The sequence below is a fragment of the Ursus arctos genome, unplaced genomic scaffold (assembly GCF_023065955.2).
Source record: "Ursus arctos isolate Adak ecotype North America unplaced genomic scaffold, UrsArc2.0 scaffold_22, whole genome shotgun sequence".
In the NCBI taxonomy this organism is placed as follows: Eukaryota; Metazoa; Chordata; class Mammalia; order Carnivora; family Ursidae; genus Ursus; species Ursus arctos.
In genome coordinates this window covers 56,101,159-56,125,539 of record NW_026622897.1, presented here as the reverse complement: position 1 = coordinate 56,125,539, position 24,381 = coordinate 56,101,159, and the positions used below count along the sequence as shown (strand labels likewise).

Sequence of the window (24,381 nt, the reverse complement as noted above, 5' to 3'; positions counted from 1 at the left end):
CAAGAAGCCAAAAATGTTCAGAAACAGAATGAAATGGTAAGATTCTCACCCTCTTCTCTTAAGGTCCATGTCTTTCCCCAAAACTGCCTTTCATCAGAATGCTGTCCATTTCCCTCGAAAAGGCAGACAACACTGAAGACGTAGACTATGTCCTATTCACCGCTGCCCACCCCAGTATCTCTAAAACAGAGCTTCTTTGGGGACACCTGGGTGGCTCAGTGGGTTAAGCATCCGACTCTTCATGCTGACTCAGGTCATGATCTCAGGGTGGTGAGATTAAGCCCCGCGTGGGACTCTGCGCTCAGCATGGAGTCTGCTTGAAGATTCTCTCTTCCTCTTTCCTCTACCCCTCTCCCCCGCACTCTCTTTCTCTCTCTCTAAAATAAATAAACAAATCTTTTTAAAAAAAATAAAATAAAATAGAGCTTCTTATACGGTAGCATCAGTAAGAATTTACTTAAAGAATAATCACCCCCATGTGAGGAGCTCCAGAAACATTCTGATTGTGGGTCCCCAACAGAAACAACAATCTCCTTAAACAAATACACAGCGGCAACAACTCAGATTTTGGGCTGTTTCTGTCAGTCTCACAGAAGGTGCAGAAGCTGGAAGGCTGGACCTGCCCCTTCATTCTCCTACTTCCCCTACAGTGGAGCCCAGCGCATGGCGCAGAGCAGACACTCAGACATCCTGCATGAAACAAGGCTGAAGGCCAAGAATGCTCCAGTCTCTCAATGTCCTCAAGAAGCGACTAGAGCTCAGGAGGGAAGTTCTGAAGCCAAGAGACTTTGGAGGTTCCTTCAACTATCTGCAGAGGCACAGGAGGTGAGAAGGGGAAGGGGCCTGGGGAGGAAGTGAGGCAGGTCTAGTGCCCTCAGACTGCATCCCGGAAGACAAGATCCCAGAGGCTTAGGCAAAGGGCGCTTAGTCATTGCTTGGTTACATTTTGAATTCCCAGACTAGAAAACATTGAAAAGAAGAAAGAAATTAATGTCCAAGAGTTACGTTCAAATCCTAGGCTTTGGGAAAGAAGGGATGGCAGAGCGGGGCTGGAAAAGCAGGACGTATTAGCCTTTTATTCCTGAGAAGGAATGTATCCGCCTCTGTACCCATTTGTAGACATGACAAAGGTGCTCGTACACGGCGGTCTGGAATGCCAGGTAACGAAGGTGTAGCAGAGTGACACACAGATCTGAGGCAGACGGACAAGTGCCAGCCTGTGAAGTGCGGAGAACAACACGCTCCCGCCCCTGCTGCCAAGGGCGCTCGGCTGCGTCTAGCACAAAGGGGCCTTTCTGCTTGGCATGTGGAGTGGAAAGAAGGCCACTTTTTTGTTGCTAGAGAGGCCTGAGGCTAGCTGGGCTACAAGGGCCTTTTGTCTACGGGGAGGATGCCTTGATACAAGCGTGAGCATAGACGCCTGGCGTGCAGGAACTCCTCGAGCTGCAGCTTCCCCTGCGGCGGAGACAGGCAGGAGGCACTCTCGGCCAGGGTTTCTCCGTCTGCACCGCTGACACTTCGGACAGGATAATTCTTTGTTGTGGGGGCCGTCCTCTGCAGTGGACGCTGTGTAACAATATCCCCGCCGTCCAGCCACTAGGGGTAGCATGCAGCCACTTGGTCTGTCAAAAATGTCTCCAGGTACTGCAGACTGTTCCCTGGGGCACAAGATTGCCCCCCGCTGAAAACCACTGCTCTAAACACTACAGTAAGTGAGACAGGGGGTCTGTAAGGGGGGCCCCGCACTCCAGTGAGGATGGACTCGCCGCATAGTCAGCCCTACATGGCTAAGCCACTGTGAAGAGGATAATGGCTTCTGCACGTCAGGATAAATCTCAAGGCAGTTGTTCTGTGTGTGTGTGCGCCTGTGTGCGTGTGCTGCACACATCATTCTGTTACCCAAACAGACACCCCCCTAGGTAGGCTTGGCAGCACGGTGTGGCCATCCAGCATCACTGCAGTCTGAGCACAGTAAGCCAGGATGGGCTGCATCCCTATCAGAGAGCAACCCTGTGTCCCACTCACTCAGTAGTCAAGGTGAGGTATCAGCGCCTCTTGCCCCTAAGGTTCAAGACCTAAAAGCTCGAAGTCTTGTTCTGCTTTCTCATTCCAAAAGAGAAAATGGGAAGAATCTCCAGGCCAAGGTGAGGAAGAAGGTAAGAGCAAGTACAGAGAACTGAGGCTGTCAGTAGAAGGCCACAGAATTTGGCAAGGAGGGCTTAGTACAGATACAGTCTCCAAATAACTCACGTGTCCAAATCCCAGGAGGACATGCGAGCAAGAGACAGTCTTCTAAAGTCATGAGCCTCTCATCACCCTAAGCCTGTCTGTGAGGCCCCTGGAGAGATCAGAATACCACACAGAGTCAGAGAAGGCCAACCTCTGGAGTTTTCCGTACCAAAGAGTCCAAAGAGAAATCTATAAGGTGGCTAACTTTGTAGTCTCCAACCATTTTCATGACACGCTCTAACTGTATTTTGAACATACATTGCCCACATAGGTTTATAAATAAGATCCACGTGCTGATACTAGGTACACTGTAAAACATACACAAAAATTAAAGAATGAGATAAATGCAATTAAGTACAAGGTATAGTATTTTCATGTAGCACCCCAGCTGATTGTCTTGTGCAGCTGGACACCACTGGGCAAAGAGGGGAACTCATTCAACACAGATGACCTGAACTTCACAGCTCCGTCCTGGGTGCTGCGTCTGCCACCTCTTACCTCGGCAGACCTTATATAGAATCAGTATCTTGCACTATTTTCTTATGCATCCTTGGACATTGCTCTCAGGTTTCTAGGTCTTTGCTCTTTCCAGAAAAGCTCTTTTCCCTCTTCGTGGCCTGCTAAACACCAACTAATCCTTAAAACCTAGCTCTAACTCTATGCTTGTGGAAACGCTTTGGAGCCCATTTCAAAATCCTCTCTTCTAAAACCTTCAAAAAAAAATAAGTACTAGCTCTCTCTTCTCTGCTTACTTAGCACTTTCTTTACACAGACTTCTTTTCTGCATAACCTGTATGTTATATTGTTATTACTTAGTCACATATCTCTCTTCTCTACTATGCTCTAAGCAATATGGTGGTAGGGAGAATGTCTTCTCTACTTCCACCTTCCCCAGTGTCTAACACAGGGCTAGATCATTTGAACTACTCTGTAAAGTTTACTAGACAAGAGAATCAATATGAATGAATGAATCACAAATGAAGGCAATCTGTAGGTCCGGGATCACTGGTAGCACATCCTGTCAGCATTTCCATTATGCTTTCCAACCAACAGCATCACTTTCCCCCCCCCAGACTTCTCATGAAAGTAAAGCACTTATCTTTTGCATATCAGCAGAGAACTCCAGAAATTTATGTTCAGTTAGCTTCTCAGATAGTAAAGATCTATCCTGGCCTCTATACTATGTTTCATAGATAGGAAGGGGCCTTTTCCACTTGAGAAATATTTTTATATAAAACAAGTAAACTCAGGGTGCCTCGGTGCTCAGTTGATTAAGTGTCTGCCTTTGGCTCAAGTCATGATCTCAGGGTCCTGGGATCGAGCCCCACGTTGGGCTCCCTGCTCAGTGGGGAGTCTGCTTCTCCCTCACCCTCTGCCACTCCACCCTTGCTCGTGTGCTCTCTCTCTCTCTCATGCTCTGCTCTCTCTCTCCCAAATAAATTCTTAAAAAAAAAAAAATGAGTAAACTCTCCCACTTTTTCTGAAATGACCATAAAAAATGAAGTCATTCAGGACTGCCAAATACCTGGCCATTTTAGAATGCTAGATTTTAATTGTAGAATTTATTAGGAAAAAACACTAAATTTGAAGCCAGAAGACCTTTATTTCCATCCCATCAGCCATGGGTCAGGTTGGGTAAATCACTTAACCATTCTGAACCTCAATTTCCCCTTCCATAAAATATCCGTCCAGTCATTTCAAAACACTTATTTTGTACTACTCTGTGCCAGGCACTGGGAACAGAGCAGTGATCGAGACAGATACCCCTGTAGCTTACAATCCAGCAATGCCTATCTCCTCAAGTTGTTGAATTAAATGAGTTCATATGTTTGAAAATGCCTAAGATACAACACAAACTCAGTAGTAATTTCTTCTTTATATACATATAAAGATATCTATCTATCTATCTATCTATCTCCCTCCCATACAAAAAGGGTAGACGTTGGAAACTGGTTAGAAGCTGGGTGGACAGAGCTGTAGGCCCACCAGAAGAAAGAAATGTGAGCAAAGACAGAACGATAAAATATGGGGCCTGTTCAGAGAACACTAACTGCAGTTTGTCTGGAGTCGAAGGCTTACATAATAGAGACAAAGAAGAGTGAGGCATTACTGAGGCCAAATGATAAAAGTCCTTGAAAGCAGGTGGTCTCAAACTCCAAAATCATTTATTCACTGAAAAAAAAAAAAAAAAACCAAAAGCAAAAACAAACATTGAGCACCTACCTGCCAAGCAATGCCCTAGGAGCCAGGGCTACAACAGTACACGAAACAGAGCCGAGATCCCTGGTGCTTATACTCTGGCGGAGAGAGACAAACTAAAACACCACAAACAAATTATTCTATGGTGGTGATAACTACAATGAAAAAAAATAAAGCAGGGTTAAGAGGATAAAGAGTAGCGCTTCCTCAGATCAGATCGGGGAAAGCCTCTCTGATGAGACGACATCGGAACAGAAAGTGAAATGAAGGTGTGAGCCGTGTGAATACTTGGGGGAAAGGCATTCCAGAAAGATGCAACAGTAAGTATTCCTCCCTGGCACTTGGGCTCTAGTGATACCTCCAGGGATATGCCAGAACAGATCCTTGGACTTGGCCAATCCTTTCTCTTGCCAGAGAAAGAATGAGCAATAAGAAATGGGCTCCTGAATCAGATCTCTTTCCCCTAATGGACTGGTGGTGCCTCCAGATGAAGCCCTCATTTAGTTTTGTGGTTTCAAACCCATATCCCAAAAGAACTACGTCTGGCAGGCCTGTTGCCAGTCGTTTCTTTGCCTCTCCTTCACACAGCTGTTAGTCAGTTGATCGCTCAGTCAGCTTTTGCTCAGCTCTTTGGTCAGCCAGTCAGCACAGTGGTTAAGAACGTGGGCTGTTGTTTGAATTCGCAATCTACCGCTTACTAGATAGATGTAAGACCACGGACAAGTTACTTAACCTTTCTGGGCCTCGTTTTTGTCACCTAGAAAACGGTGAGAATCAAAATTCTCACATCATAAGAGCAAAGTGAAAATACAGGAAGCTCCAAGCAGACATAAATGCCAAGGCAACATTAGCTATTATTACCATCACCATTCATTTATTCTTTCATTCACCAAGCTTTCCTTGGCTTCCTACTCTGGTAGGTTCTGGGCGAGTTACTATACACAACATGCAAAACTTCCATCACAAGGGCTCTCTTCTAGAGAAGGAGACATATAAGAAAACACATAAGTATAAGACAGTGTGGTAAGTGCTACATCACAAGGGTATATGGGGTGACGTGGGGGGACCGAGAAAGGACTGACTGACTGCTAGAGTGAGAGAGAAAAGGGATCACAAGGCCTAGCTCCTTATCTGGCTACTCTGGATAGACAGCACTCCAAAACACCTCCAGAATCTTACCAAAGTGGCCCTCTCCTAAAAGGAGTTTGTGGCGTAGGCCTATGGTTTGTCTCTCTGAGTGGTTTCCTTCTGGCTTTCACTAGCAGCTTGCCATCTGCGCCTACAGGGAGGCAGGGGTCTTAGTTTTCCGATGTGGTGTCAACCTTAAGCCCCGAATCACCACTGCAAAAAGAATCCGGCCCTTGGGCCAAGGCCTCATGTGACAGGTACACTGAGCCACCCTGCACAAACCAGGTCTACATGGCTACAGAACAGTAAGAGAACCTAGGTTTTGGAATGTTGAATGAGCCAAACCACTTGTTTAAGATCACACAATGGCAGAGCCAAGGACAAACTTTGTCTTCCTCATCCCTACACTGGGCCAGGTCCTCTGCTAAGTGTTAAGATATAAAATCACATAAGATAATGCCCTCAAGCAGTCTGGTGTGAAAACAGGCGAGGGAACAGATGGTTGCAATTAGTGCGCTAAATACTACAATGAGATAAGAGTAAGGAGCTGTGGGAACACAGTAGGCTCTTATTTTTTTTTATTATAATATTTTTTTATTATATTATGTTAGTCACCATATAGTACATCCCTGGTTTTTGATGTGAAGTTCGATGATTCATTAGTTGCGTGTAACACCCAGTGCACCATGCAGTACGTGCCCTCCTTACTACCCATCACCAGCCTAGGCTATGGTTTCCAGGCTATGGTTTCCTAAAGAAGGGGAAACTTAAGTTGAGCCTTTGTCAAATAGGATTTAATCAGATCAACAAGGGGGAAGGACAGAGGGAACAGTATATAGGAAAGCATCAAGCGATAAAAGGAAACGATATATCCTAGTAACTGCAGATAAATCAGTGCAGCCATAGAAGAGATGTGATGAAAAGTGGTAGAAAATAAGGGGCACCTGAACCCCAACGTTTATAGCAGCAATGTCCACAACAGCCAAGCTATGGAAAGAGCACAGATGTCCATCAACAGATGAATGGATAATGAAGATGTGGGAGATAGATAGATAGATAGATAGATAGATAGATAGATAGATAGATAGAGATAGATAGATGTTCATCCATATATATACCTGGCTTTGGCTCTGAAAATCCACAGTGGGCTGCCCAGATAGATAGACAGATAGAGATAGATAGATAGATAGATAGACAGACAGACAGATAATGTCTGGGCATATTACTCAGCTATCAAAATGAATGAAATCCTGCCAGTTGCAAACACAATGATTGGAACTAGAGGGTATTATGCTAAGTGAAATCAGTCAGTCAGAGAAAGACAAATACCATATGATTTCACTCATATGTGGAATTTAAGAAACAAAACAGACGAACATAAGGGAAGGGAAGGAAAAATAAAATAAGATAAAAACAGAGAGGGAGGCAAACCGTAAGTGACTCTTTACTACAAGAAACAAACTGAGGGTTGCTGGAGGGGAGGTGGGTGGGGGGATGGGGTAACTGGGTGATGGGCATTAAGTCAGGCACTTGAAGTAATGAGCACTGGGTGTTATATGCAACTGATGAATCACTAAATTCTACCCCCAAAACTAATAATACACTATATTTTAACTAAATTAAATTTAAATTAAAAATTTCGAAAAAAACAAAAATAAGTAGATCACAGAAATAAGCATGGGCCTGATATGCTAAACTAATCTAGCACAATGCCTAGTATATAGAAGGTGCTCAGTTAATTTTTTTTTTAAATGCAGGCATGTTTTCACAAATTGTAGGAGAGAAACAGTACCGTTTGGGGCCAATACTACAAAGGTGAATAAGGTATGATGGAGAAACAGAGCATTAAAATATGAAGAAACTCTCAGGATATAAAAGATCACCAGATTCTTATTTATATACACATATTGAACTCCGCCCCCAACTGAGATAATTCAGTTGAGATTACAGATGGACACTTAATTTTAATGCATCTAACATCTCATAGATAAACATTTAAAAAATCAATGGCATTTTCTATAATAATTTGTTTCATCAACAACTACTCAACTTTCAAGTACCTTATTCTGTTTAGTCCCAAATGAGACAGCAGTTATAACCTAAGCTTACTGCCAGTTCTATGGAACTCAAGTGTTACCTAACCAATAGAAGAGCCGATATTTATCTCTTCAAAGTAACATATGATTATCATATATGATTACACAGGAATTTACTTGTACCATCTTTAGCAATACCTTTATTTGTCCAGGTTCCAATTAAGAATATCTCTTCCACCTAAGAATTTGGTGTCCTAGCATGTTTGTTTCATTAATTTAAAAAAAAAAATTTTTTTAAATGAGAAGCCACTGAAAAATGTAAGCAGAGACGTGGTCAGATATTTACTTTTAAAAGATCTCTCTGGAACCAATCGAAGGACAAACTGCAGTAGAGCTAGACTGAGCCAAGAAGAATAGTATGAAAGCATCCAAGCAAAAGATGATTAAGCTGAGGTTTCTGCTTCAGGCTAAGATGAAGTAACTAGAATGGAATTCATCCTCCCTCCTGAAACAACCAAATACATAAAAAATAAAAAAAAAAACAGGCGTTGGGGGGGAAACCCAGGGGAAAAAAAACCAAAATATATGAAACAATGGTTTTCAAGACACTGGACATCAGCCTACAATGGACAGTGATCTTTGAGAGATAGTAAACAAATGAGGCAGGTGATACAATTGCCCTAGCTTCTGGCTTTGAAAGAATTTCCAGGCCACAGTGCAGAGACTGGAATTAAGGTTGAGAGGGAAGAAATGGAAGTACACTACTATGTGGTTCTTACACTATATGTGATAAGGTATAATAATCTCTCTTGAGAAACCTCATGTACTATTGGTGGGAATGTAAATTGGTGCGGTCACTGTGGAATGCAGTATGGAGGTTCCCTAAAAAATTAAAAATAAAATTACCATATGATCCAGTAATTCTACTCCTAGGTATTTACCAAAAGAAAATGAAAACACTAATTTGAAAAAATATATGCACCCCTGTTTACAGCAGCATGATTTGAAAGATATGAAAAGCCAAGATATGAAAGCAATCTAAGTATCCATTGATAGATGAATGGATAAAGAAGATGTGGTATATATACTACTCAGCCACAAAGAAGAATGAGATCTTACCATATGCAACAACAGATGGACCTGGAGGGTATTATGTGAACTAAAATAAGTCAGACAGAAAAAATAATTACCATATAATTTAACTTATATGTGGAATCTAAAAAAATACAAATGAACAAAGAAACAAAACAGAAACAGACCCATAAAACAGAAAACAAACTCATGGTTGCCAGAGGAGAGTGAGCTACAGGAAAGGGCAAATTGGGTGAAGGGGAGTGGGATGTACAAGCTTCCAGACAGAATGATTAAGTCACAGTAATGAAAGGTAGAGCAAAGGGAATATAATCAGTGGTATTGCAATTGCAACAGCATCATATACTGACAGTAGCTACAGCTGTGTGAGCAGAGTATGACATATAGTTGTTGAATCACTATGCTGTACACCTGAAACTAATATAATATTGTGTGTCAACTATATTTCATTAAAAAATAAAATAATAATATCCCCAGAAAGTAAACAGTGATAAGTTAAAGATGCATATTTTATCTCCTAAAACAATCACTAAAATAACAAAACAGAGTTAAACAAATAAAAAAGATAAAATGGAATCATAAAAACTACTCATTAATCCAAAAGAAGGCAGAAAAGAGAAAAAGGGAATAAAAAAACAGCAGGAAAAAGCAGAAAACAAATAGCAAGATCAAATCTCAAATCTAGATAAAATCTAATCACACTAATAACCATATTAAATGTAAATGGTCTAAATACCTCAACTAGAAGGCAGAGATTATCAGACTGCAAAAAAATATAAGACCCAATCATAAACTGTTTATAAGAAACACATTTAAATAAAAAAAACACAATGGGGTGCCTGGGTGGCTCAGTCTGTTAAGCGTCCTACTCTTGATTTCAACTCAGGTCATGATCTCAGGGTCGTGAGACTGAGCCCTGTGTCAGTTTCCTCACGGGGTGTGAAGCCTGCTTAAGATTCTCTCTCCTTCTCCCTCTCTCTCTGCACCTCCCTCCAAAACACACACACACACACACACACACACACACACACACACACAAACACACGTAGATTAAAAGTAAATAGATGGAAAAAGATACACAAAACCAATAATACTCAAAAGAAAGTTATATTGATATATCAAAAGAGATTTCAGAGCAAAGAATATCACCAGGGAAAAAGAAAGTCATTTCACAATAATGAGATCAATTAATCAAGAAGACATAATAATCTTAAATCCTGGGGCACTTGGCTGGCTCAGTTGGTAAAGAATGAGGCTCTTGATCTTGGGTTCATGAGTCCGAGTCCTACACTGGGTGTAGAGATTACTTAAATAAATAAACTTTAAAAAAATCCTAAATCTTTATGCACCTAGTAAGAGACCTTCAAAATACATGAAGCAAAAACTCATAGAATTAACAGGCAAGGAGAAATAGGCAAATCCACAATTACAGTTAGAAATTTAAATACTCCCCCCTCAATAACTGATAAGAGCAATAGGCAGAAAATCAGCAAAGATACAGTAGACTGGAACAACACCATGGCCTGAATGACATTTATAGAACACTCCACCTAACAACAGTCAAGTAAACATGTAATATTTACCAAGATATATGATGTTCAGGGACATAAAAAAGGGTCTTAAAAATATTTAAAGGATTCCTACTCCTGAAACCAATATTACACTGTATGTAACTAACTTGAATTTAACTAAAAATTTGAAAAAGAAAAAAAAATTGTTTTAAAGGATTCAAGCCATACAAGGTATGTTTCTCAGACCACAATGGAATTAAACTAGAAATCAATAACAGAAAAATCTCTGGAAAATCCCCCAACATTTGAAAACTACAAACCGTGCTTCTAAAAAACTCAGGAATCAAAGACAACAAAAGGGAAAGAGAAAGTATTTTGAGCTGAATGAAAATCAAAAGAAAACATATCACCTAACGTAGCAAAGAACCATTACTAGACAAATATAAGATAGATTTCAGAGGCATGCATTTCCAGGTCCAAAAGAATTCCTCAAATTGGACTATATTATTAAGGGATACGAAGTTATTGAAGACTATATCAGACCAAAAAAAAAAAAAAAGAAAAAGTGATAATAAGGATTCACCACCAGTTGTGTTTTCATTTTAGGTATTTTTACTCTGTCTATGCTACCAATAAACCAGTTAGAAAAAGGCAAACAACCACAACATACCAGAATTTGCAAAATACCTGAAGCAGGACTTACGGGAAATTTATAGCATTAAATGCTTATATTAGAAAAAAGGAAAGGCCTCAAATCAATGATCTTAGTTTCCACTTTAACAAACTAGAAAAGAAGAACAAATTAAACCCAAAGTAAGCAGAAAAAAGAAAATAATAAATATCAACATAAAAATCAATGAAATAGCCAACAATGGAGAAAATCCTTGAAACCAAACACTGGTTCTTTGAGCATATCAATATATTAAAAAGAATAATAAGAAAAGGTTATGAACAAATGTACACCAGTAAATTTGACGACTTAATGAAATAGATAAACTGAAGACACAAACTACAAAAGCTCACTCAAGAAGAAATAGATAGCTTAATAGTCCTATACCTATTCAAGAAATTGACAGTTATTAAAAACCTTCCCACAAAGAAAACTCCAGGATCATGTGGCTTTACTGGCGAACTCTAGCAAGTATTTAAAGAAAAATAATACCAATTCTATATGAAGTCTTCTGAAAAACTGAAGAATACTTCCCAATTAATTCAATGAGGCCAGCGTAATCCTGATACCAAAAACAAAGGTATTATAAGAAAACTATAAACCAATATCCCTCATTAACAAAGATATAAAAATTTAAAATAAAATTTTAGTAAATAGAATCCAACCATATAGTAAAAGGACAATGACCAAATGGGGTTTATCCCCAAGAATGCAGGGTTGGATTAATGTTTAAAAATTAATCAATGTGGGGCACCTGGGTGGTTCAGTCGGTTAAGCATCTGACTCTTGATTTTGGCTTAGGTCATGATCTTGGAGTTGTCGGATCAAGCCCCGACCTGGGCTCCATGCTCAGGGTGGAGTCTCCTTGGGATTCTCTCTCTCTCTCTCTGCCCCTCCCCCTGCTCATGTGCTTGCTTTCTCTCTCTTTGTCTCTCTCTCTCTCATAAAATATTTTTTTAAATAATCAATATAATTCACCATCTTAGCAAACAAAAATAGAAAAACCAGGCAATCATCTCAATAGACAGAGAAAACTCATTTGATAAAATTCAACATCCATTCCTGATAAAAGTTCTCAGCAAATCAGTAACAGAAAGTCACTGCCTCAATTCGACAAAAGGCTTTTGCAAAAAAATCCCCATAGCTAACATTATATTTAATGGTAAAAGACTGAATGTTTTCATCCTGAGATCAGAAACAAGACACAGATGCCTATTCTTAACGCTTCCCTTCAAGACTATACTGGGCTGGGCGCCTGGGTAGCGCAGTCATTGGGCGTCTGCCTTCGGCTCAGGGCGTGGTCCTGGTGTTATGGGATTGAGCCCCACATCAGGCTCCTCCACTGGAAGCCTGCTTCTTCCTCTCCCACTCCCCCTGCTTGTGTTCCCTCTCTCGCTGGCTGTCTCTCTGTCAAACAAATAAATAAAATCTTTAAAAAAAAAAAAAACTCTACTGGAGATACTAACCAGGGCAATCAGATGAGAAGAAAATTTTTCTAAAGACCTTATTGATTTAAGTAATCTCTACACCCAACCTGGAGCCCAAACCAACAACCCTGAGATCAAGAGTTGCACGCTCTACCAACTGAACCAGCCAGGCACCCCCACAAGAAGTTTTTAAAGACATCCAGATTCGAAAAGAAAACAATAAAACTTTTTTTATTAGAAGACTTGATTATCTCATTTGAAACTCTGATGGCATCTCATTAATAAGTGAGTTTATTGCAAGTTTGCAAAATACAAGATCAATATATAAAAATCAAATTTTTATATATTTTACAATTTTAAAAATACTATTTACAATAACATCAAAATCTATGAAATAGAGATAAATCTGACAAAAAATACGAAAGACCTATACACTGAGAACTACAAAATACTACTGAGAGAAAGTATGTCTCCTAAGTAAATAGAGAGATGTACTTAATTCATGGATCAGAAGACTCAATGTTGTTAAGATGTCAGTTCTGTCAAACTGAGCTATAGATTCAATGTAATGCCAGTCAAAATCCTATCAGCCTTTTTCGTAGAATTGACAAGCTGATTCAAGAACAAACAGCCAAAAGGGAAAAAGGGAAACAAAGTTGGAAGGCGAACACTATCTGACTAAAACAGTTATTATAAGACTGTTGTAATCAAAATAGCATGGTATTGACGGAAGGACAGACAAATAGAGCAGTGGATCCGAATACAAAGTTCACAAATAAATACAGACTTATATGGACAACTGATTTGTAACAGAAGGTGCAAGGCAATGCCGTAGAGAAAGGACAGAATTTTCAACAAATGCTTCTAGAACAATTAAGACATTCAGGAGCACAAAAAGACCTTGGATCCGTACTTAACACTAACATATACAACTTAATACAAAACACATCAGAGGCCTAAACATAAAACCTACAACTATAAACTTCTAGAGGGGAACATGGAAGAAAATCCTCGTGCCTTGGGTTAGGCAATGATTTCTTACATACGGCACCAGAGGATAATCCACACAAGCACAAACTGAAAAACTGGCCTTTAGAAAAGTTCAAACTTACCGTTCTTCAAAAGAATGATAAGCCACAGACTGGGAGAAAATCTTTGCAAAGCGTGTATCTCATTAAGGATATCCATTTGCATACATGTGTCAAAACTCAAAAAAATTATACACTTTAAATATTTACACCTGATTGTATTATCAATTACAACTCAATAACTCGTTCAAAAAGATGAAGTTGAGGGGCGCCTGGGTGGCACAGAGGTTAAGCGCCTGCCTTCGGCTCAGGGCGTGATCCCGGCGTTCTGGGATCGAGCCCCACATCGGGCTCCTCCGCTGGGAGCCTGCTTCTTCCTCTCCCACTCCCCCTGCTTGTGTTCCCTGTCTCGCTGGCTGTCTCTATCTCTGTCAAATAAATAAATAAATAAAATCTATAAAAAAAACAAAAAAAACAAAAAAACAAAAAGATGAAGTTGAGCTAAGGCAGTATCACAGGAGATGCACATAAAATATAGGAGAGACGTAGATCCTTGGACTTGGTAACAGAAATGGGTGAGAGATGCTCAATTTCCTTTATTAAATGTGGACACAAGTAAGACCTTTTACCCTCAAGTAGCTCTTTAATATAAACAGAAAATGGCTGTGGTGTTAAATCACTGCATTGATGCGAGTTGCGCTTGTTTGTTTGTTCGTTTGTTTGTTATTGGGAAAAAAGTATCTAAAAGGAATCCGAGAGAAAGAAAAAGTCAGTTGTATCTTTCTCCCCAAAAATATAGCAACAATGGTGAGGTATTTAACTCAATGACTTAAAGATTCAACTAGTCAAGTAATTTTTATGTAGCTAAAACAACAGAATAAACATCTCTCTCATTGGGTAAAAGCAAAAAGGGGATGCCAATTCTTTTATACTGATCTGACTTCCGAAATGGTTTAGAAAGAAGTCCAACGCCACCTGCCCCCGCTGGGTTATGTCAACAGAGAAAGGCCAGTTCTGCGGGGTTTCTCTCTGAAAGTCTCCTGGTTCGCCAGTACTGCTCCAACTGCCTCCTGTGAAAAATCCCATCCTACAAAGAATAGCACAGACAGAACTGGAGATCTGTTGAGTTTATTTCATTATTTCCAAATTATTATTTGGAATTATTTCCAAGTTATTTCCAGTAGAAAATAAATATTTTCTCAAGGCAAAGTTCAAAGTTACACTAGAATACCGAGTTCTTTTGCTTTAAGCTGGAATCATAGTATTTAGTTAGAATCAAAGTTGATGGTTTAAGATGTCTTTGATCCACACAAATGGGGAAAGAAATTATTACTTTGTTTGGCAGATAGCATCTTTTGAAATCTCATGTCCAAGAAAGGGGAGAAAAAATAGTAATAATGGACTTTGTTTAGAAGAATGGAAACCGTGTTTTAAAGGAGAATCCTCTTAGGTCGGTGCCTCCCACCATCCCTCTAAGGGCACTGTTACTGTTTCTACTGGCTCAATATACAAACAATAATTCTGTCTCTCAAAGATTCTATAAAATCTACCTGGCCTCCCTCCCTTGATAGAACTGCCACCCCCACCCCCTTTCTCACAGGGTCTTAGGGGGATTGGAAATTGCCACACCCCCTCCATACATATTCTCTCACTACCACCACCCTACACAATAAGTCTGTGATCCAAACTCTGCCAATCTGATTCTCCCTCCGCCATATCTGACTGTTGAGCAAAGATACTTAGATGAAAAATGAATGAAGCAGAGACATCTAAAAGTAGCTAATTAGAAAAGGCCAGTCCCCTAGTCCCTGCTGCTGGTATCCCTCAAGTTCCCCTTGTTCTTGATCCTTCCTTAGCCCAGTCTGTTCAGCACTTTCTTACTTAATTTTGTATAACATAGAATTTGGTGGTCTTTGTCTTCGGGTCAATTCCCCTGGTGATAAGAATATCTCTTGTTATTCATGGTGCGGCCCTTGGATCGCACTTGAGTTTGAGCTAATGAGATGACTCTGGACGGGGGTTAGTCACCATGAAGACCAACCAGGTGACTAGAGGATTGGGGCTTTGGGCCAGGAGATGTTAGCCCAACCTTCAGAAAGGAAAAGGGTTTGCGGATTGAGTGCCATCATGGAACCAGTGATTCAATCAAGCATGTCTATGTAATAGGACCTCAAAAAAATCTCTGGACACTGAGGTTCAGATGAGCTTTCTGGTCAGCAAACACATTCGTGATTAATGTGCTGGAAGGGTAATAGGTCCTGATTCCATGAGGGGAAGAGACAGAAGCTCCAAATTCACGACCCTCCCAGACCTCACCCTATTGGTCTCTTCTTTGGCTGGCCCTAACTTTTATCCATTATAGTAAAATTATAATCCTACATACAGCACTTTCCTGAGTTCTGTGAGTCATTCCGCAAATTATCAAACCTGAGGGGAGAGTGGGAACCCATGATTTGTAGCCAGTTGGTCAGAGCACAGGTGGCTGGAAACACCCAGAGTTCATGGCTGCTTGGTGTCTAAAGTGAGAGCAGTCCTCTTGGTGACTATGCCCTTAACCTGTGAAGTCTGCACTAACTGGGTAGTCAGCAACAGAACCACATTGCATTACTTCATGAAACACGCTGTCTGCCTCATATTCCTCATCTGTAAATGGAGACAATCATAGTATTTCTACTTCAAAGGGTTTTTGTGAGAAACAAATGAGTCAATACATATAAATCACTCAGAACAGTGGCTAGCATATATCAAATACTATATAAATATTAAAGTCATTCGTTAGTTCTTGTTGTTTTTATTACCGAAGTCTAGAACTGGCTAATGCAGCAATTATCAGGCTTTTCTGTTAAAATCTAAATAACACGGAGAAAACACTGGCTCCCAGCATCAGTCAGAAAATGTTAACAACACTAATCACGTCGCTGTACTGACACTAGCCAGCTAATGTTCTGCACACAAATGAACGCTGCTGATATCTATCTCATCTAGCAAACCTCAGGCCAGCCAGGGTGTACCAGTGCCAGAGTATCACGTGCTCTGTGTAGCTCTGGAAATCATCACTCCAGAGATTAGGGGCCTTGTCCTAAATAACGAAGCAAACTGTCGGGAGGAATAGTACACACGAAGATCCTCACTTTCAGCTTGTCAAACCGGCAGGCATGACACGTGGTGAGCAAATCCTAAAATGATACATGCGTGTCACCTCTCGGCTTAGCTATGAGCTACCCCACGGTGCACTGGAACGTTTCTCCGCTCATCAGTAATGGGAACCAACCCCTCAAAACTCACTCCATTGTCTTCCATCTTCCTGTCACTTAGAACATAACTTGGAAGTGTTCCAAATAGTTGCTGAGTCCAGGAATAAAGTTCTTACCAGAAAAATTGTCTTGGCTGCTTTTTAGTATTATGATTTCGTCTCTGTTTCTGCCCTCTCTTGGTCACTTTCCCTTCCTAGCTACTTCTGTGCGAGCTTTCAGAGAAGGCCAGGAATGCTCTCCCTGCCATCTTTCATTCCAAATACCCACTTATGAAACCCACTCTTCAAACCCAGGCGCCATGTCCTCATGTTGTTACAGAAAAAAGAAGAAAACTAAAATTAAACAGTACTAATAGAAGATTTTTCCTGGCAGTGCCAGTATAATTCCAAAGATCATTTCACTGCTTGATCTCACAACAATAGACAGCCAGAGCTGCTCAGGAGCTATTAAACAAAGCCCCCACAAGGAACTCAGCTCCTAAAGATTTCTAGAAAGCTGTCTGTGTAGCTAACGTATGCTTCTTCTAAATTGATAAAAACACAGAGTGAGCAGGAAGTATCAGCCTATCCTTGCTAGCACCAGGATTAGAATCCAGGTCTTCTTGCTTTGAATCTCATGTTCCCCGCCTACATTATACATGATCCCTTCCAGATCTAAAATTCTATAATCCTAGGTAAGATTAAAACAAAAATAGAAACTGCCTCATTTGCTACCAAAACTGGTTTTCTCTACCAGTAGACCAGTGCTTTCAACTAAGATGGCATGGAAAAGCATTGACCCAGCGAGCGAAAGGTCCAGGTCTAAGTCCTGGCTCTACTATTTACTAAGTGTATGACAACAAACAAGTCACTTTATTAAATCGAGGCCTAAGGCTCCTCAGCTGCAAAAGCAGGGGCCCTGGTGGTCATTTAAGTTTGACCCTTCTCAGAATCAAGACCTACCCTATGAGACCCTGCAAAGAGATTGCTTCCAATCTTATTAGTATCAAAGGACACTCTAGCCACAGAGAGAGATGGACAGGCTAAAGCCCTGTTTTTCCCTTCCCTGTCAAGCTTCACACAATTAGATATGCTCTTTCACTCAGAGCTCTGAAGCAAATGCTCCAGAAAAAAAAAAAAATGGTAGTCACAGTTTAACAGTTTTACGCATGAGAAATGACTAAAGTTTTAATTTAATAAGTTCACCATGAGTCCGCAGAATGACATGACTGCTAAAGGCTCCAGCATTAATTAGGCTGCATTCACAGATGCACACAGGGTCCAGAACTAAGAAGCTGACAGTCCTGCTCAACCCTGAGCTGGTCAAACCACACCTGGGGGTCTGCAACTGACTCTAGGAGTTATGATCTAAGACATTTACAAAAGTCTTCACAGGCAAGAAACCAAGATGAGGAGGCGGCTGAGAAAACATGTTTCCTTCAAAGAACCTGGCTATTTAACTGGGGAAAGAGAAGACTCAGGGGAGAATCCATCTTACTTGCAGCCAGTATCTGAATCGCTGAGACCAGGTGGGTAGCTATGGAAGGAAGGGGCTGCCTCAAAAGGCCAGCAAGCTCCTCATCTCTGGAAAAGCAGCAGGGACAGGTGGTGAGGAGACAGGTAGGGACAGGATGGAACTCAATTAGAATTCTAATGAAGAGCAGCTCCCACTCTATTTGGAACATCTCCCCCCTTCCCAGCATTCAGTCTTATTCAGTGACTATATGTAGAACCATTTTAATAATGTGCTCTTTACAAACCATTTTATACTCATGTGATTTAAGGCCAAGTTGCTGCCCATCTTCTTCTGTCTTCTCTAAAACTTCCAGCAACTAAGATTGACAACCAAGCTGCCTATTACCTTCTGAAGACTTCCATGCCTTCCACAGGTCCTCCACACTGATGAGCTTATCCTCACCATGGAAGGTGCTGTGTTTCACGGTCGGGTCATGGTAATTGAGGTCTTCCCTCAGGAACTGCAAGGGAAAAGCACACAAGTCACAAGAGATATGTAGGAGCCAGCCCACCGAGATGTCCACGCAGGCCATCCAGCTTTTCACAGCACATTCCGTCCACCCAATGTACACGTGTAGCACATCGCTCATCTGTCCTTCCACGTGCGCACGTCCTAGTTGCCAACTGCACTGCCTCTTCTTCTTTGTTGTATGCTTCACTTGAAACAAAATGAATAAGAAAATCCTCCCTCATAGTTTTGTAATTATGGAAAGATACTAAATGATAGTTAACGGGAATTCAATCAGCTAGAAGAAGGAAGAAGGATAGGGAAAAAGAATTAATTTGTGATCACTTGTTTATATACTAAGCAATATTCCAAGAACTTCTACAATACTTTTTCATCTAATCCTCTACAAGCAGTGAATTATCACACCTATTTTACAAATGAGAACAGTAATACTCTAAGATAATGCAACTTGCCCCAAATCACATGAAATTTAGAGAGATTAAATTACTTGTTATGATGGTTTTAAAATATGTCCACAATTCTATGACAATCCTCCCACAAAAGGTGAATTCCCCTCCCCCTGAATATAGGCTGACATGAGTGACTCATCTTCTAACAAATGGAATGTGGCCACAATGAGGTGAGAAAAGGCACTACAATGTCCACCTGGCTCTCTCCCTTTTGGGACACAGACCTTCAGAATTCTGAGCCAACAATATACACAAGCCTGGCTACCCAAAAGCCACCATTCTGGAGAGATCATGTGGAAGGACTAAATGGAAATACAGAGAGATGTGTGAACAGCCCCAGCTGTTTGTCCCCCAGCCCAGGGGTCAGACATGTGAGTGACTGACACTTCAGGTGATTCCAGCCCCCCCGGCTTTTGAGTCACTGCATCTGAGCTCAAGTGGACACAGATGAGCTGTCCCTGCTGAGCCATGCACCGATGGCAGGTAAATGACAAAATACATGTTGCTGTTTTAAGCCACTGAGTTTTGGGGAAGTTTGTTACACAGCATTAGACAACTCAAACATTTGCTCAAGGTTACATCTGGTAAGTGATGGATTTGTATTCCAATGCAAGATATCTGACTTTATTGTCCAAATTTCCCCACAGCACTATAGATGCTGTCCCTTAATTATTGATATTTCTTTCCATAACATACTCTTACAAGGAAGAAGAAAAGCAAAAGAAATCAAAGCTTTTAGAAATTTAACTGGTGGGGCGCCTGGGTGGCACAGCGGTTAAGCGTCTGCCTTCGGCTCAGGGCGTGATCCCGGCGTTCTGGGATCGAGCCCCACATCAGGCTCTTCCGCTATGAGCCTGCTTCTTCCTCTCCCACTCCCCCTGCTTGTGTTCCCTCTCTCGCTGGCTGTCTCTATCTCTGTCAAATAAATAAATAAAATCTTTAAAAAAAAAAAAAAAAGGAAATTTAACTGGTAATTAACTTCACAGATACTCATTCAGCCAGATCCTTAACCTCATTGGTATGCAGAGGATTAAACACTGATCACTGCTTTCCCTAGAGCCTCAAACATCAAAGTCAATTCTGATCACTACCTTTTAAAACATTGTTTAGCAGGATTTTCAGGAAATGTTTCTTATCTGTCTTTCCCTACCTTCGGAGTGCAGGAAAGGGTCTGACCCATGGTAGTATCAGTAAATGTTATTCACTAAACAAACAGATGACTGATAGTATGGACCCAGATTCCCTAGACCTATAATCAAGGGGTGATGTCCTCCCCTGGGTTTTGCAGACATTAAGACATCTGAGGCTTAATGACTCAGGAGAGAAGTTTGCAGGGAGTCCGCACCGGAGCCTCTCAACCTAGACAGACTATAGGCTACTGAGCACAAAGAATTCGGCAATGCCCACAACTACAATGTAGTGCTGTCCAATACAACTTCCTGCAATGATGGAAATGTTCAATATCTGTCCTGTCCCAACAGTCCCCACTAGGCACATGCGGTTACTGAGCACTCACAATGTGCCTCGGGTGAGGAACAAACTGAGATTTAAAAAAAAAAAAAATTGGGACGCCTGGGTGGCTCAGTCAGTTAAATGCCTGCCTTTGGCTCAGGTCATGATCCCAGGGTTCTGGAATCAAGTTGTGAATCAGGCTCCTTGTCAGCAGGGAATCTGCTTCTCCCTCTCCCTCTGCTCAGGTGCTCTCTCTCTCTCTCTCTCTCTCTGGCAAATAAATAAATAAAATATTTTTAAAAAATTAATGTAGAATTCAATGGCCATATGTGGCTAATGGCTACATACTGAAGGGCATCTCTAACACGTTCTCCTACCTGGGATTTAGCAACGGGCTGGCAACACTCCTGTGGGGGCTGGAATGGTGTTAAGTCGAGACCTCTGGTGAGATGAGGAGGTGAAAGCAGTTGAACAGCCCTTCCTTCATGCCCTCTGGCAACAACTAAATTCAAGTCCTTCTGACCCGGAGAGTTAGATTCTCCAGCTCCCAACCTCTCATTTGTAATCGGTGAGAGAATTTTTTAATAAAGATTACACAGGTGACGTGGTAAAGAGCCCGGAGCAAAGAGATTTTGTCAATTCTTAGAAAAACTAAACTGATGAAAGTATTTTTTGATTTTTTTTCATAGTCAGCTTTTTAGGGCATCTGACATTCAATTCATTTTATGCCGTAAGTTGTGAACTTTAACATTTTTTCTCAAGTTGCCACCCTGTTATCCCAACCCCATTCATTAAATTATCTTTTATTCATTTTGAAAAACGCTATTTAGTAATCAATTAAGTCTTTATGTATGCTCGAGTACATTTCTAGGCTCTGCATTCTTTTGCACTAAATGATATTTCTATTTTTGTACCAGCAGTTGACTATTTTATTATGCCTTTTATTTTACTTTATACTTCATTAATATTTTCTAACGCCTGGACCCCCTCTTTCCCCGGCTCTTATATTTCAGAATACTTCTTTTGTCAATCTCAGCTGTTAATTTTTCAAAATTAATTTTAGGACAACTTTGTTAATTTATTGAGAGTCTGATTGCTCTCCCTGGACACCTAAGTGATGAGATCTAGACCTCAGACAGCAGACACAGGGACATCGCAGGGAAGACACAGTCACAAGCAGTCTGACACAGCTAGGCTGGGGATAGAAATTCATTCAGTCAGTCAACAGATGTAAGATTTCTAAGTACCAGGCATAGTTCCAGGCACTAGAAATACAGTAAGTAATAAACAAAGCAGATACAAATCTTTATTGTCACTAAGCTAACATCCTCTTTGGGTGAGAGAGACAATAATTCCTATAAAGCAAGAAAGAGGAATAGGGAATGCCAAGAGTAATGGTATTCGTGGTTTGTCATTTTCGAGGAGTCACAGAAGGACTCATTAAGAATGTAACTTTCAAGCAGACATCTGAAGAGGATGCTGGAGAAAAGCAAGGAGAATAACTGGGAGAAGAGTATCCGAAGCATAGGGAATAGCAAATGCAAAAGCCCTGAGGCAGGAACACGCTTGGTATGTTCAAGGAACAGCAAGGGGGCCAGTGTGGCTGGAGAGAAATAGAGGTGGTGCCTAGTGGGAGATGAACTAGGGAAGCAACAGGGGTCCAGATCATAAGCACCCTTGTAGGTCATTATAAGGACTTGGGACTTCGACTCTGGGAAGGAAGCTGTTGGAGAAGTTTGAACAGAGATGTGACGTGATCACATTTTTATATATATATAATTTTTTTTAAAGATTTCTTTCTTTATTCCAGGGAGAGAGGGGGAGACAGAGCACAAGTAGGAGGGAAAGAGGGAAAGAGAGAATCTCAAGCAAACTCCCCGCTGAGCATGGAGCCTGACTCAGGGCTCGAGCCCACAACCACGAGATCACAACCTGAGCCGAAACCAAGAGTCTGACGCTTAACTGACCTCACCACCCAGGCACCCCTACATTTATATTTTTTATTTTTATTTTTTTTAAAGATTTTATTTATTTATTCGACAGAGATAGAGACAGCCAGCGAAAGAGGGAACACAAGCAGGGGGAGTGGGAGAGGAAGAAGCAGGCTCATAGCAGAAGAGCCTGATGTGGGGCTCGATCCCATAATGCTGGGATCACGCCCTGAGCCGAAGGCAGACGCTTAACCACTGTGCCACCCAGGCGCCCCTACATTTATATTTTTTAAAAGACTGTTCTAATGGGTATTAAGGAGGACACATGTGGGGATGTGCACTGGGTGTTACATGCAAGTAATGAATCATCGAACACTACATCAAAAACTAATGATGTACTATATGCTGGCTAACTGAACATAATAAAAATAAATAAGTTAAATAAAATAAAAATAAAATGCTGTGCAAGAAAGCAGACCACAGGAGGGCAAGGACGGGTGCAAGGGAACCAGTCAGGTGGCTATTAACAATAATTTAGCTTGAAACGACGTAGTAGTGTGGATGTAATGAAAAGTTGTCAGGATTTGCAAATATTTTAAAGATTTTAAACAGATAGAGGTGTGCCCTGTGTCAGTCCTCTTGGGCTCTATCCCAGACCCTCTTTTTAGTGTTGTTGTTGTTGTTGTTGTTGTTTTTAAAGATTTTATTTATTTATTTGACACAGAGAGAGACAGCCAGTGAGAGAGGGAACACAAGCAGGGGGAGTCGGAGAGGAAGAAGCAGGCTCCCAGCAGAGGAGCCCGATGCGGGACTCGATCCCAGGACTCTGGGATCACGCCCTGAGCCAAAGGCAGACACTTAACAACTGAGCCACCCAGGCGCCTCTAACCCAGACCCTCTTAACCTAAGACTAGAGAAACACACATCCTACGCAGGCCTTAGGAGCAGAAATGCCAAAACCTCCAAGAGAGGGGATTTTCTGCCATTCCCAGCTAACTTTAGGAAACTGTCTGACGACACATACCAGCTGCTTATCGGGAACCAATAAGAAACAGACTGCTTTTTATAGCCACGTCTGCTCACTAAGGTATACGGAGAGCAGAGAAGCTCATGGGAAGAAAGTACAAGCAGGACCTGCACGGGGCTCACGTCCAGGCTCCTGGGTGCCACAAAGCATGCAAAGAAGGAGTGGGATCAGAACACAAGGCCAGCAAGAGATGGCGCCAAATGAGGAACGTGGGCTGCCAGAAGCTCTGCCTGAAGGAAGGGAACCTCTTCAGAGAACAAAGAAGTGGGGTGCACCAATCAGACCTTAAGAGGAGGACGAGCAGTATACTATAAATAGGAAGAGTGCACAGGCTACAGAAACAGACCCCTTCCTTCCTGTGTGACTTTTGGGCAAGCGATTTGGCCTCTCTGACCCAGTTTCCCAGTCAGAACGAGAACTAGGTGTCCCTCTCATCTAAGTGCACTAAGGGGTAAAGGACACATGCTTGCAGAAGTCACAAGCTGCTTTTGTACCTATCTTTTAAGGGCCCACAGAGCATTTTCTAAATTGAACCCATATTTAAGAATCAGATTTCATACCAAGAAATCCAGCTTTTCAGGCTATCTTTATTTTTTTAACTTTTTTTACGATTTTATTTTTAAGTAATCTCTACACCCAACATGGGGCGTGAACTTACAACCCCGAGATCAAGAGTCCCATGCTCCACCGACTGAGCCAGCCAGGCGCCCCCAGGTTATCTTAAAAAAAAAAAAAAAAATCTAAAGATCTAGACACTGAACTGCCAGATCTTAAGGGCTTAAGGGCTGCAATTCAATTGGAAGGGAGATGGTGGCTCAGGGACTTGTCAAGAGCTGGTGTCGGCATGGCAAGCTCATTATTTTTATATAGGTTGCTCATTTCAAGTTAACTTCAAAACGCAACATTTTCTGAAGATGTTTCTATTCACATTTTACTTGAAGCTATGAAAAAAGTCCATTGTCCATATCAAAGGACATATTGTCCAT

At 41.3% G+C, this 24,381-nt stretch overlaps 1 protein-coding gene across 5 annotated transcripts in view; it reads right to left on the bottom strand.

Annotated features, from left to right (window-relative positions):
- STIM1 (stromal interaction molecule 1) overlaps positions 1–24,381 on the bottom strand; it is a 186,023-nt gene that overhangs the window by 37,882 nt on the left and 123,760 nt on the right. For all 5 annotated transcript variants that reach the window (XM_026517961.4, XM_044390860.3, XM_026517960.4 and 2 more), the window contains exon 3: positions 18,414–18,528. In XM_026517961.4, the coding sequence (XP_026373746.2) occupies positions 18,414–18,528 (115 nt within the window). The remainder of the gene's footprint in view (positions 1–18,413; positions 18,529–24,381) is intronic.